Source organism: Passer domesticus, chromosome 9 (assembly GCF_036417665.1).
Source record: "Passer domesticus isolate bPasDom1 chromosome 9, bPasDom1.hap1, whole genome shotgun sequence".
In the NCBI taxonomy this organism is placed as follows: Eukaryota; Metazoa; Chordata; class Aves; order Passeriformes; family Passeridae; genus Passer; species Passer domesticus.
Window position 1 is genome coordinate 28,372,472 of NC_087482.1, and position 15,015 is coordinate 28,387,486.

Here is a 15,015-nt window from a genome sequence, read left to right on the forward strand (position 1 = left end):
TACCTTATCACTTCCAATCATTTCCTATGAAAACCAATTACCATGATATGAAAGCATTTTAACAACTTTTTTTTTTTTTTTTATAATTACATCTTGATTTCTTAGACTGGATAGATTTTTGCAGTTGACCAAACAGTCAAAGCACCAAAATCCATTTATTTTAACAATATTATAAAAGTTTATCACTTAAAAAGGCACTGTCATAAACCCTAAATGTTAAATTAATAATATCTTTTCTAGAAAACATTGAAAACTCTTGTGATATGCCCAAAGGCAAAAAATTCAAACTATCAAGCTTAAGGAAGAAATAGAAATTTAATCTTTGATGTGAATAAAATAAGGGTTAAGTCATGGGACAGAATGAAACAAAACCCAATTCTTGCATGTCTGGAAACACAAACACAAGTAGCCAATATTCCCTGTCATTTAAAATACTGACTTTCAGCCTGTAACTTTTACATTTAATTATCTCACCCAGTGAAAAGGGGCAGAAGTTTTCAAAATTAATTTCTTATATAAATACTTCTCTTGACAGCTCTTCCAGCAAAGAGCAACCTAAATTTTTTTCAATGATTCAGAAACAAAATCTGATCTCATTTTAAATGGTATGAAAATCACTGCGTAATTTGGGTTTGGGGTGAGTTTGGGGTAAATTTGATTGGGTTTTTTTTCTTTTTAAAGCCACAAGCCCAGTTTGAAGATCACTGCTGGCCTTAAAATAGTTTCAACTGGAAACTGATATGGAAACATTTATAAAAGACCATCTAGTTCCTGGTTTAAGGCACCTAGCTTGTAATTATCAACTGTATTTAATAGCTCAAATAGATTTATTTAAAGTCATCCTAAACTATTTGTCTTTAACAGTCAACACTGAATCTGCTGCCAAGAATGAATGTAGCCACAATCACCCAGCTTTGAACTGATGCCACCATGCTGCAGAACAACCTCAGCAGATAAGGGAGAGACAGCCCTCCCAAAAGGGCCAAGTTCAGACAGGAAAAACAGGCCAGAACAAATAAAGGAGATGAATTCTGCCAAAAGGGCCAAGTTCAAAGAGGACAGATGCTCAGCATGACCTGATCAGTACTTGAAAGCACAGGATCACCTCCAAAATCTTGGGATTGTTAGATAAAATGGAGCTATCCAAGGCCACAAGGCTGATTTCACTACCATTTCTAAAATCAGAGGTATTTAAGACCATCAGGAAGCAGAAAAATTAAAAAAATAATAAAACACCAAACCACCAAACAAATATAGACCAAAAATCAAATGAGCAATAAAGGAAAAGTGTATCTGCAAAGAAATTGTAATCAATGGACAATGGAAGAAAGTAAAGAAAGTTGAAGCAAGAATGGTTTGCTCTGAAATCACAACAGAACAGAATTCGATATTTGTTTTTTCAGGTTTTCTACAAGGATAAATTCAGACATGGGAGAGTCCATAGAAGGGAACATTATACTGAATTTTAAATGTGGAAAATGCAGATACTCAGAATATTTCAGAAATAATTCAGGAAAATTCAGATCAATTATTTGAATTTATCAGGGAAGCATTTCTATCATTGCTGACCACTCACACCAGAACCTGCAATTGTTCAATATCACAAGAAAACGTGAATAATTTGCAAGAATAAATATAAATAAAAATAAATAATTTGCAAGAATAAATACCTCCTAGGCATTACATAGCTTAAGATTTTTTTGTTGTCCCTGTCAGCCACAACCACTCCTTGCAATCCACCAAAGTTACAACACTCCTGAGCAATCCCAGGCAATGAAGATATGTTATCAATTTTTATTAATAGAATGAACTTTTGCAAAATATTTCTAAATTAAAGCAGGCTTAAGCCTATTCCCCTCCTTCCAACCCCCAAATTTAAATGAAGCTGACAAAAATTTCTCATAAAGATCTCATGGCAGCCCCCTGCAACAGAATCTTTTAAGGAAGATTTAAGCAAGACTGAAGAAGTCCCCCAAATAAAATTCAGGACTTTCAAGCAACAGTTCAAGAGGCTGAAAATAAAGGTAAGAGAGGAGAAAAATGTCCCTAAGCCACCACAAAATGGTGATAAATAATGAGAAATCCAGGGGATTCCACACTGGGTCCCAGGTTTGGCGCATTAATCCCAAATCCCTCATGTAAAATGGAGTTTGCTGTTCCAACATGACCATGGCTGGACTGAAGAGATGCCCGAGGCTCGCAGGAGCAGCCGGTGGATCCTGCAGGGAAGGATGCCAGCAGTGCCCCTGCGCCCAGAACAGCAGCTGGGAGTGACTCCAGAGCAGGGCTGGATGTCCCCACGGGGACATCTCCCACCCACACAGGAGGTGAGGTGTCCCTCAGCAGCTGCTGAGCGTGGGGACATTGGCAGGAGAGAGCAGAAGAGCAGACACAGAGCTCTCCCCACGCAGGGAACAGCGTGGACTGCCACCCTACAGCAAATCCCATCCGATTTTTCTCTGTAATATTAAGCTGTGAGCTGCAGAGACATTTCTGTCAGCATCAATACTTTGGGAAAAGTGGGGCAGCAAAAAGAACTGCCAGAATTTCATGGCAAAACATGCCACACTGATAGCCTTGTTAAATAGGATTAACATCAGGAAGTTAAAATAACATCTAGGTTTGGTAAAGAAAGAAAAAACTACTGATTTTACCTTAAGAGTCCCCATCTATTGCAAACACTGAAACAGTTGTTTTTAAATCTTTTCAGACTCTGTAGATCTCTTACCATATCCACTCTTCAGGGCTGAAGGCACAAAATTTGTTTCTTCAAAGCCATTTATTGAACATCCAACCCAAACATGAACCCAGCTCACACTTAACTTGCACATGGTATTTTGGAGCAGTGGTGTGCACACGTTATCAAGCTGGGTGTATTTGTCCTCTGAGGAGTCACTTCAAAACAGTGAGTAAGACAATTTGAGCTTCATGGCTTCTGCCATCTGATATTTCTTATTGAAGCAAGTGAGCTCAGCTGTGCTGTGGCATTGAACACAACTAAACCAGCAGGGCCAGCTCATTGAAGGAAACACGACTGACCTGTGGCACTTCCTCAGCTAAAACTGCTCCATTTCTCTGCTAACACAACCAATTGTGCACATCCCTCAGCGTGCACCGTGGGCTTGGGTGGAAAAGAGAAAAAAGAGAAAATACCAGAGGCTCAGAAAAGAACGATCATTCCTTTAAAACTCACTTCTGAGGGTTCAGGTTCTGGGATTTACCTCGGGGGTTGCAGCACATGAGGTTTCATGTTCATAAGCAAGTAAAGCAGCAGGAGGTGTAACACAACCACTGAGATTTCCCTGGGAAAAAACCCAGCAACACATTTTCCTTAGCTATCTGTAAATTTTAAAAATTCATTTGTAGAGTCCTTCCACACCCAGAGCTTGGAGTCATCCGATGGACAAGGCAGCAAAAATAAGCAGATTTATCATCCTGGGGCCAACTACAACTCTCATGTAACAGCCTCATCTAGCACTGAATTGTTGGAAATTATGTGACTCTAGCTAATTTTTAATTAGTTGTTTGAATTAATTGCAAGTAGTGCCCACTTTTAGCTAGCATTAGTTGAATTTCTTCACAGACTCTTGTTGGAGTAAACAAAGATACAGGGGAGATTAAGGCCTGGAAAGCTGGAGAAAAAGGTGATAAAAGGATTAAAGAATAGGACCAAATTAGCATGAAGAGGAAAATATCAATAACCAATAGAGGACAGAATATTAATTAATGGAGAGAATCATGTCACTTAGAACAAATGAATATCAATTTCCTTGCTAAAAATGCATAAATAAGTGGAAAGGTTTTGTATCAGTATGGGTGTGGAGGCTGGAACATTGTCAGCCACTCACCTCTGAGCCAGGATTGAAGTAATGCCTTACTAACACTAAAAAGACAGTGTTAGAGAGTGTTATTTTTGCCCATTTTGGGAGGATTTTGGTACCATCATCACTCCTGCTGGATGCACCTGTGCCACTGATAACCACCTCCAATTTACCACCGTGATCCTCTCAGATGATTTTGTCTGAAGTCGGGAAAGCAAATTGTTCTGAACACTTCAATGGGCACCAGTTCCACACGCCAGGGAGGCAGGGTGAGCTCTGTCACACTGTCCCCACACACCCAAAAACTCACTGGCTTGAGAAAACAATGGAACAAAGGAGCAGCCCGGGCACTCAGCACCCCCACGGGAGAGCTGCACAAAGCCAGCAGGGGAGCACACCTGGGCACTTCCAGAATTTTCCAAGTTTACACCATATTTCTGCAGGAAACAGCAGGGGGCTTTAAAGTATCCTGAGGTTTTCCTCTCAATAAAAAACCAACAATTTGAGGAGTGAAAATTACAGGTTCTGACCTGGCCAGCATCTTCACTCTTTGCCTTCATTATCACAAACAAGGAGGGATTTTCTCCAGGGTTTCTGTGGACTAAAAGTCACCTGTAACACTACAGTTCAAGGACAGGAAGAGATTTTGGCTGCAGATGCCAAGCTGGATGAGCTCTGCTATCCATGGAAAACCATGCAACAGCCATGACCCCACTGGCAAAGCAGAATGCTGATGCAATGCAGCAATTCATATTACTGGAGGATTTTTTAATGAAAGTAAAACAACTTCAGGATGTCATTAAAAAGCAAGCAAAAGCAAACTAGAGAAGAGGAAACAGAATGGCTCAGAAAAGAATGACCACTCCTCTAAAACTGAGTTCCTGTGCCAGGGAAGGGGAGGGGGGCAGCACATGACTGGAGTGAGGCAAACCCAAGGAAAGCCCCGGTGCCACCCAAGATTCCAAACTGAGGCAAACACTTGAGACTGCCAGGGAAACTGCAAAAATTCCAAGTGGATTTGCTGTACTGTTTAGGGAAAGAATCAACTGAGGTGCCCAGACTAACGTTATAACAGCACAGCTGCCCTGCAGTTCCCCAGCATTCCCATATATTTTTTTCCACCTTAATGCTGCCACAGTCCTGAACAAACAGCACTCAGCTTGTAGCATCCAAGGAGCTGTGGCCTCACTCACAGAGGCAAAGTGAAATCTTGCTGCAGTTCACTGGATGCTCCAAGAAAATTCTCCTCTTTTATTCTGTACTACCTTTTTGGGTAAGCTCACCTTTTACAAGAGGGCTATTCCCTCTTTTCCCTCATCTCAAATGCTGATCAGAGGAAAATAATCATGACAGCTTTCGAACTACTCCATAAATTTGATCTGTTTTCCTTCCCAATGCTCATTTTTTCAGACTTCTTTTACCTCAGAGGACTGTACCCACCTAAGCTGCCCTCACACTTAAATAGACTGTGGAAAGTGCTGGGGAGGAGAGATTGACACAAAATGCAAAAGTAATAATCAAAGGAGCAGCACAGCCTGTGGAAGCTCAGGCTTGTGAGTCTTAGCAGAACTGACTCAGCTCACAATCCACACAGGAAAAGAGTGTCTGCAGTCCCTGAAGAATTTCATTTGAAAGCAAAGAGGAAACAAGGGCTAGTAAATGCTATTGTTACAGAAATAGCAGCTCCATACACCCAGCTATTTCTATTACACAACTGAAATGCTCTGCATTTAATAGAATCCGTGTCTGCTTTGCCAAGTTCTGGACTGGCAATTAGGATGGGATATTGAAATGCATTGTTTTACCAGCTCCATGGCAAGGACAAGGAATGGGATTCATAATGAGCATTCAGAAAGGGTTTTTTTCCTTCTTTAAAAGTTAAAAAGGAAGTTAGTATACCCTGCTGAAAGCTGTGCCAGAGAATGTCATCTATTATCTGTGAAAACAGGTTCTTTATGTCTGAGGAAACCATCAGCTTTTCAGGATGGTGGGGAGGCTGCTTTCTCCTTTCACCTTGCAGGATCTCAAGCACGGTTTCCAGAACACCTACACAGATGTGGAAAAAAAAACCCAACTCCTGGTGATAGAGGAGAAATAATTTCTAGAGATACTTCGAAGGCAAGTCAGAAACTATGAGTGTACCACATTCAAGGAAGTCAACACTGAGGGAATGCAGATATGTTTGTCTTGGAAGCACATTGATCTGACTGCCAAAAATACATATTTGGCTTTATTTTCCACTCACCTTTATAAATAACAGGCATGTCAAACACCAACCTCTGACTCCTTGGAAAACAAGTGGAAACAGTAAATTTGAACAGTCTACATTTGAAGGGTGAGTAGTAATTGCAAAAGGGACAGGAGGCAGGAAATCATTACTGAACCTAACACTGTTCTAATCCTCAGTCTGTTGATATATCTTCAAAAGAAAAATGACCACTTAATCATACTAATTCTTCTTACAGGGCTTCTGAGCTTACACTCAGTGAAGCCACTGCCTCATTTTATCAAAAAAAAAATAGTACAATCCATTTTTGTGAAAACACTGACTTACATTACTGAAAATGTAATGCTAAATAAAAGAAAACCAAAATTCAACATTTCATTATTGTGAGGAATGGCATTTTCATCACCTGTCCAATCCACAGATGATCCTTACAAAGACTTTAGCAGCAAAATTTCCCCATTTCCATTGTTCAGCTGGGAGCAGCATCACTGCTAGCAGGGACGCTTGGCAAAATGTCTGAGAACACCTAACAGAGATTCAAGTAATTGTCTTATCCCTACATTTTAAGGTGACACTTTAAAGGAAGCAAGTTTTTGAACCCCAATAAACACAGCTGAGACAATTAATTAAGAGCTGTGCTCTTGCAGCAGGGCCAGGCCCACCAGGACAAAACCACTGCACAGAAACTCTTTGCTTTCCCAGGGCACCGACAAAATCAGGCAAAAACCCTTCTCTGTCTCTGATACACTGCAAAGGCAAAGCTTAATTCCATCAAGGGCACACTGGCTCCATCGATTGGATTATTCATTTGGTGTAATGGACTTTGCTTTCTTCCTGCAGCCTTCTCAAAACAAGAACAAAATGAAGACAAATCAGCTCTCACTCAAGGCTGGCAGTCTATAGATATTTATGGATTTCTGAGCCCTGCAGTAAAACAGGAGGGAGGCATTCCCCAAGGATGTTTTCCTCTGCAGTCCTGTTACCTTCCCAGCAGCAGCCCAGCACAGGGACACACCAAGGAAAGGCTGCAACCACTCCTCCCCTTCAGCTCCATCACTGACCCAGTCTCCAGCTTTGCCTTCCCCAGCACAGGAGTCACTTTGACACCAGAGCCCAGAACAATCCCTGTTTGATCCTCCAAGCAAAGGCCTAATTGCCGCTTTCCGAGGGAGCACCACCAGCGTAATTCCAGTTTGCCACTGGGACAGCTGACGCAGCTTCCATGGATCACAAAGATCACTTCCCCCATCGTTACACTCTGCCCATTACATTGCAGGCCTGGCCTCATCTTTTTCTCACACAATGAATGAGCTGATTATGCCAACAAACTCAAACTACTATGAATGAGATTACAGGTTTATCAACTGCCCCATAAAATGGCAACACTTTCCATCACTTATTAATTCACAGAGAGGGGTTGACTCACTGTATTGCATCACTGCATTCAGATCAAGGAAAAACTTGGGGCACAACACGTTATGGAGAAAGTTGGCCTGTGATAACCTCTTTGCAAAGAGGGAAGGAATAACAGAAAGTTGCTGGGCCAGGTTTTCCTTTGACACATTGTAGTTGTAATTGAGGTAACTACAATGAACAAACACTAGTCCTGTGCAGAATAGGTACAAAATATTTTCACACCCATTTATTACTCTGTTATTTAAATCTGAGGTACAAGAGCAGAATGCATGTCTGTGGTCAGTACACCCTGCCTGCATGTATTTAATGTCTTACAGGGAAAAGGGATTTCAGCTTGCATGAAAATAGCCTCCTTTCTAAGCATTGCACCTGCTGAGGCAAGAAACCTGTTGAGAGGAAGATGATGTCCTGGGTAATCACATAAATAAATCAGCACTGACTCCAGAAAATCTCTGATGCTGCCTAATAGAAAAAGCAGAAGACACTCACTCACTTTCTGCCTTTCCTGGCCTTACTTTAAAGCACTGCCTGTAACCCAGAGAGAATCTTTTTGCAAGCCATTTAGAATTCTCAAAGGGCCAGGTATCTCTCTTTTTTTTTGAAGCTTTATGGGGAAAATGCATCATGCAATATCTCTCTAGTTCTCCACAAGTAACTGAACAAAGCCAAAGTAAATCAGCAAGTGGCACGACATGCAAGAACCCAGAAACAAAATGAGCAATGAAATTGGACTTATCACAGAGAAAAATCTGAGCCATTCATTTGAGATGCTTATGTTTGGGTAACCTTTGGAAGAATGTTTGCTGTTCCATTATACAAACAATGGAAATATTAGATAAGGAAAAGAAGCACTATTGCCAAGAAAGCTCCACGAACCCCTTCCAAATCACGAAACACGGAGAAGTGATTTTATGGAAATATAACATGCTGCCTGCAGCAGGAGTGTCAAAGGTACAGAGCCATTCCTGCCAACCCCAGTGGGCCCAGGGAGTGCAGTTCAGGAGCCCCTGGGGCAGCACATCTGCCTGGCACTGGCCCATGGACACATCAGCACACAGGAGCCAAATTCAACATCCCTAAGGCCAAGCTTCCAGCTGGGCCAGGCCTGTTGAGCGGGACTGAGACAGCCCCCCGTGCCAAAGCAAACCTGCCACGAGTTATTCACACACGGCCATCCCTCCTCCATCTGTTCCAGCCTTTCCCAGCCTGCCAGGCGCCCCGTGGCAATGGCGCTCCCTGGGACTGGGGACAGGCCCCACTGCCAGAGCAGAGCTGCAAAGGGCCACCAACAGGACCCAGGGCTTGTCCCTGTGCAGGGAAGGGACGGGAGGAGCCCCCGAGTGCCACTGGGGAGGCTGCAGAAGGGACTGTGCCCCTGTGCACACTCTGTGCTGCCCACTCTTCCCACAGTCAGGGACCCCTCCAGCTCCCCCAGATATAAAGGCAGAGAATTATGGAATTATTTGGGTGGGAAAGGATCTTTAAACCTTGTCCAGTCCAGCCCCTGCAGAGAGCAAGGACACCTTCAGCTAGACCAGGTTGCTCAGAGTCCCATCCAACCTGAAATTAAACATTTCCAGGGGTGGGACATCCCCTACACCTGTGGGCAGCATGATCCAGTGTTTCACCACCCTCATTGTATGAAATTCCCTCCTAATACCTAATCTCTATCAACCCTCCTTCAGTTTAAATCCATTACCCCTTCTCCTAGCACAACAGGTCCTGCTAAAACATTTTTCCCTAACTTTCATACAGGCCTCCTGCAAATACTGGGAGACTGCAATGGCCTCTCCCTGGGGTCTTCTCTTCCCCAGGGAGAACAAACCCAGCTGGGACACACATGAGGGGTTCTGCGACTGCAACTCCCAAATGAAGGAGCATCCAGGACCCCCTTTCCTTCCTAGCCAATCCCTCATGGACAGAGCCAGCCCCTTGGCCAAACACAGGTCCCTGGGAGCCTGTTGGGGCACTTGGGGACAGCCAGTGGCCACTGATGGCACCACAGGAAAATGCCAAGCTATCCAAGCTCTCACCAGCTCGCCACACCTGGCACTGCATGAACAGCCAGGTGAAATATGAGTTTAAAGTTCCTCCAAGGGGTTTTTCCATGTGAGGTAGGAAAAAGGCCTGTGAGGCCTCGGCCCTGCCAGTGCTGAGGGGATTTTTCATGGCCAGGGCTCTTTTCATTGTTCAAAGCAAACCTTCCATGTGGGGAGAACATGTACAGATAAGGGCTGGATGTGGGCTTGGAGCTTGGCTGCTGCCTAGGGGGGTGGCAAATGGGCCTGAACTGCAAGAGATGTTTTGACACCACAAATAAGGATGAGGAATTAGGCAGTGTGGTGACCCGGAGAGAAGATGAGCAGGTCTGCTCCTACAAGGCCTTTAAGGTGCTGCTTTGAAGGCTTCCAAAGTACTTCAGATCAACATCACAAAGAAACTCTTCAAATTTACTTTCAGGCAGCTGGCAACGTTCCTTTTAAAGAGATTTAAAAAATCAATCAAATATTATCCATCCTAACCTCAAATGTAAAGTAATGTAAGAAGATCTTGAACTTATGGATAACATTTAATGGTTTATACATGACCAAGTATATATTTTTAACAATGAAAATGATGCTATCACCAATTTCTTTGCATTCGTGGTCTGTTTTGACAGTGTGTTAAAATAAAGCTCAGTCTCTGACAGTCATAGAATCAATTATTTTATATTTCTATTTTAAACTTCTATTTGTCTGAATCAAGTATTTTTCATTACTTTCCCAATTTCCTTTCCAATTTCTTTGCATCTCTTTAGCTGATTGAACACAGTGGTGCACCTGACTGCAATTCAGTGTGAACCAGCAAGAGCAGCTTCCAAACAGACTATTAAGTTATTAAAGGTGCATTTTTATGGAAGCAAGTGTGGGGAACCAAAACTAACAAGTATTAAAAGCAGCTGGTTAATTTTGTTGCATTCAATCTTTCTTGATCTTCTACCTCATCGTTAAAATTGTGAAATTTAGATTGCAATAATGAAAAATAAACACACCTCCTCAGCTGGCCCAATTGATTCTCGGCCTATATCCCCCACACAACAAACACAACTTGAAAAGAGAGAACTTCTCTGGTAGCTCAGCTAAGGGCAGTTGTGATGATTAAAAGTCAACTTCTACAGTAGAACCATTATCAGTTAACTGTGAATTGATATTGTGTCTTTCCAAAAACCTTTTCATGGTATCCTGAAACCTACAGAAAAAAACCCCCACAAAATGAAGCTGAAATGTTCTCCCCCAGTGCACTCTACCAGCCCATTACTAGAACATTAACCAGTTCTGTATCCAGTAAATATCAACAGAAACACTTCTTCTGTCGTGCTGTACCATCGTCACCAACATGTAACACCTTCTGGAGTGCATGTTTGGGGTGTGGTTGCACAGATACCACCATGGAAAGGTTCTTCCTTCATATAACAATTTAAAAAGTTTCACTATACTGTTCTGGGGAACGGCCCCAAGGCTGCCAGAGCTCCAGGAACCTTTGGACAATGCTCTCAGGGATGCACAGAGTGGGATTGTTGGGGTGCCTGTGCAGGGCCAGGGGTTGGATCAATGATCCTTGTGGATCCCTTCCCACTCAGGGTATTCATCATCCTACACACAGTGAATTCTTCACTTTTTACATCCACTGGAAATTGCAGCATCCAAGTATTTTAAGCAAGAAATCAGGGAATTTAATTCACTGACATAGTCCTATAAGAAATAAACATTTTTATAAGGGAAAGTAGATGAAAAAGTTGCTATAAATTGGTGGGCACTATATAAAATTGTGGGTAAATATAGTTAAGTATTGAAGAGAGTGGATTCCAGTCTCATTTGGTATTCATCCAACTAATTCATCCCATTTTACCAGCTGTCCTTTACAAGGTATCACTGATGCTCCAGTGGGCCTTGGAGACTCCAATTGCATGGAAAATTTTACAACTGTCAGCACAGTTCTGCCCAAGGGGGGATTCAGCATTGTTTTGCAAAGTGGCAAGGCTAGATCTTGCCTATATTTCTGGGATAATGAAAGTGAAACCAATCTGAACATAAATATTTTTAAAGCAAATTCAAGTCGACACGTATGTCTGTTTTTTCCTATAAATGATTTCCATAGATTTTTGGGAGTTTCTTTTCATGAGCACTTAAATGGGAGCTTTTCATTATAATATAATCACTTTAGGGCAGGAAATCCCTCAGGCATAACTGAGAGCTGGGATCTCCACTGCATCTATAGCTAAAGGAGCAATCAAAGAAAATTTAAAGGAGAGACTGAAGTCTTGTAACCCATAATAATATTATTAATTCATTCAGCATGCAAATATTATTCTACTCAACATTCAGCAGACTTCCCCAGCTCCATGCTGAATTGAGACAGGGGTTCACTGGGAAACGATCCTCACAGCAGCGTCAATGACATCCGAGTTACAAATATGATGTCTTAACTTGAGAAGTTCAGGGCCTTTAAAACAGTCTCAAAAAGCACTTCTAAGTGTGATTGATCCTACCAATCCATAGGTGAGACATCAAATATTAACATGGGAAATGAACTGAGTCAGCTCTGAGCTCATGACTTCTTGCTTTCTAAATAAACCATTAAATTCAGTTTAGGCCACATTTTACAAAATTATCATGTCCCTGCTGCCAGAAAACACTTTTTTTTTTCCCTCTGTTTGGGTACCTGTTTCAGCCCTTATTCCACAAAATTACAAGGACTTGATGCAGATAAATTCTGGAAGATCTTACAAGGCAAGGAAAAACCAAGTTTTACAGTCAGGTCCTTTTTAGTGTTTCACAGTCACTCAGGACTCCTGCACAGCCATTTGGTTTCTTCAAAGTACCCTGCACTAATTCTTATTTCATATCTCCTATAAAGCCATGTAAGATGTGCAGCACACCAAAGTATGAAAAACAAAAGAAGTTCAGTGAACTGTGCTTCACCAAAAATGATGCCTGGTTGGAAAAGTGATTTTCAGGCACTATAGCAAATTGAGTGTTTTCACAAAGGTATTCAATGAGGAAGCCACAGTTTGCTGCAGGTACTAAAGGATAAAGCTAAGTATGTCAATAATTAATTTTCAAATCATGTCTGCCTGATGTTAGAATCCATTTCCATATAAGAAATTATTATGGTTTTTTTCCTCTAAGAATAATCATGTCTCCAAGAATATCCTCTTCACTGAGCTTGGAATCAAGAAAAACAATGGCTTGAGATGTAGAGCTAAATATAAGCTTATGTTTGCCATAAGCCTTTAAAGTTTCTCTGTGATGGATACTTTCTCTCCAGTGAAACTTTCCAGAGTTCAACAAGACATATTTCAGAGAATTTTTCCAAGCAAAACAATTAAAAATAAGATGTAAGCTTTGTGTGACTGGGAATTCCTATTATGTGATCTACTTGAAAATTAAAACCCAGCAGAGCCTTCACAATTCCAAGGCTATGCTGATTGCCATTTGAAGCTGGAAAGGTTTTTCCCTAATGCACAAGTGATGAAGTACACGTAATGCTTGGAGGAAAGTTACCTTATCTGCAGTATCAGATATAGATTACTGCTGGAGTCAGTGTGCCACGCTGCTGGATCCATACACTCTGTTCCAACATGAGGAATTGAGTTTCCCTGATGTCATAAATTGAACACATAATGCAATTAACATCTCCTTTGAAGTTCACATTGACCAGGTAACCACTAGAATGATTTGGCAGAACTTGACTGAAGTCACCGCCATGAGCTCGGCTCGGCTCAGACAGAGACCTCAGCTCTGACTCTCTGCAAATGTGGAATTCTTGAGGCTGAGACATTGATAGCTGCTCCTTTGGGACCCCTCAGCTGGGGTAATTTATGGCATCACACTACAGTTGACATGTTTATGATCACACCAGTAATTCCAGACTTTGAGGCATTTAAACACTGGAGGTAACTAAATGATTAATTTTAGAAAGAAGAGAATGGAATGAAGCCAAGACTTCTATCTTCGTGAAAAAGAAAAGAACTTGAAATGAACATCTTGGCTACTTTACAAGACTGCAGAAACATTATAGACTGAAAGACTGTGTAATTTCCAAAAGTGTTAATACTCCTTGGAGATGAAAATACAGAGACAAAAATAGAATTCTTAGAATTAAACAGAATTTTACTTGCACTTAAAGAGAAAGAAAATTGTATGAGGAGAGAGAAACATTGCACCATTGTCAATACTTTATGGGGTGCTATTTGGTTTGAGCATTGAAAACCAGACTAATAAATGATCAAGTAGAAGTCTCTAAAAAGACTTAGAAAAAGAGATACTGGAAAGTTATCATTGGTAGTATTAAACATAAGAAAGTATGGAGCTTAGTTTTACACACAACAGAAGTGCAATCACTAAAAACATTGATACAATCACAGACTGATGATTTAAGCAAAATTATCTGTGCTAATATAATAAGTGAAGATTAGTTACTTATCTATAAATATAAAAACATACTGATCTGCACAGTAACATAGTGTGCATCTCAGAAGGTCATTTCATACTCTCAAGATGTCCAAATACCTAGAAGCTGCTTCAAAGCCACTATTTTGCACCTTCTTACCCCCAAGAGCACAGAGATTCAAGTCTCTTTGCAATGCTCAAAACACATGCTGGTTTTGTGTGTTATTTTAAGGAAGAATTAATGCATTTAGCTGTTAAAACAAGAAGCACTCCTTTCACCCTCATGCCAGCTTTAGCCATAGCTGGACTGGTTTGTCTTCTTTCTTAGAAGACTCTTGTTTTATAATAATGGTAGCACCATGAGAATTCTGTTCAGGTAAGAATCAAAACCTCTTTTTTCACTGCTCTGGAGAGCATTTATACAAAGTCCCCTAGTTCCCCTAAGTGAAGTGAGAAGTTCTTACCTTCTGTTGGTGATGTCTTCAGATGTCTGCAGAGCCCCTCTGTTTCCCCATAAGTCTCTTTAATTTTTACTACTGCTTCTGTCCCTCGGAGTTCCATGAGGGAGCGCAGTTCCTGCAGTGTGCACCCAAACTCTCCTGCATGGTTGGCCTCATTTCTTTGGTTCTTGGAATAAAAATCGCTATTTGTCATGTCACCCATCGTGGCTGGTTATATTGCTCCACTCGTTGTAGTCGATACAATCTTAAAACTGTTTAAAAATTGGAGGAGAGGAATCTCGAATTCCAAATCGGAGAAATTAAAAAGAATCCCGCGTGTGTCTGGCGAGCGACGTGGAGGATGCCCCTGGCGTGGAGGGTGTCCCTGACAGGCTGGAGGTCACAGAACGGCTGCTCTCAAGGCTGCAGACCAGCTCCACTCCATTCACCATTTCCCATTATGTTGCACCCAAGCTGTAGAATCTACATGGTCATTTCTTCCTCTGGACCTTTGGGAGCAAGCAGAAAGGACTCATTACAAGGTGGGACACCTTGATGGTGTCAAACGAGCTGTGGCATCTCAGAGGAGCGGCGCAGCACCACGGTGGGGTGTCCTGGAGGTGCTGCAGGTCGGCAGCATCCACCCCAGGACAACACCGCTCTGCCTTAGATAAAGCTCT

The 15,015-nt window shown here is 41.8% G+C and overlaps 1 protein-coding gene across 15 annotated transcripts in view; it reads right to left on the reverse strand.

Annotated features, from left to right (window-relative positions):
- Positions 1–15,015, reverse strand: part of ATP2B2 (ATPase plasma membrane Ca2+ transporting 2) — a 391,446-nt gene that overhangs the window by 150,173 nt on the left and 226,258 nt on the right. For all 15 annotated transcript variants that reach the window (XM_064432245.1, XM_064432232.1, XM_064432231.1 and 12 more), the window contains one exon: positions 14,360–14,844. In XM_064432245.1, the coding sequence (XP_064288315.1) occupies positions 14,360–14,558 (199 nt within the window). In that variant the 5' untranslated portion in view covers positions 14,559–14,844. The remainder of the gene's footprint in view (positions 1–14,359; positions 14,845–15,015) is intronic.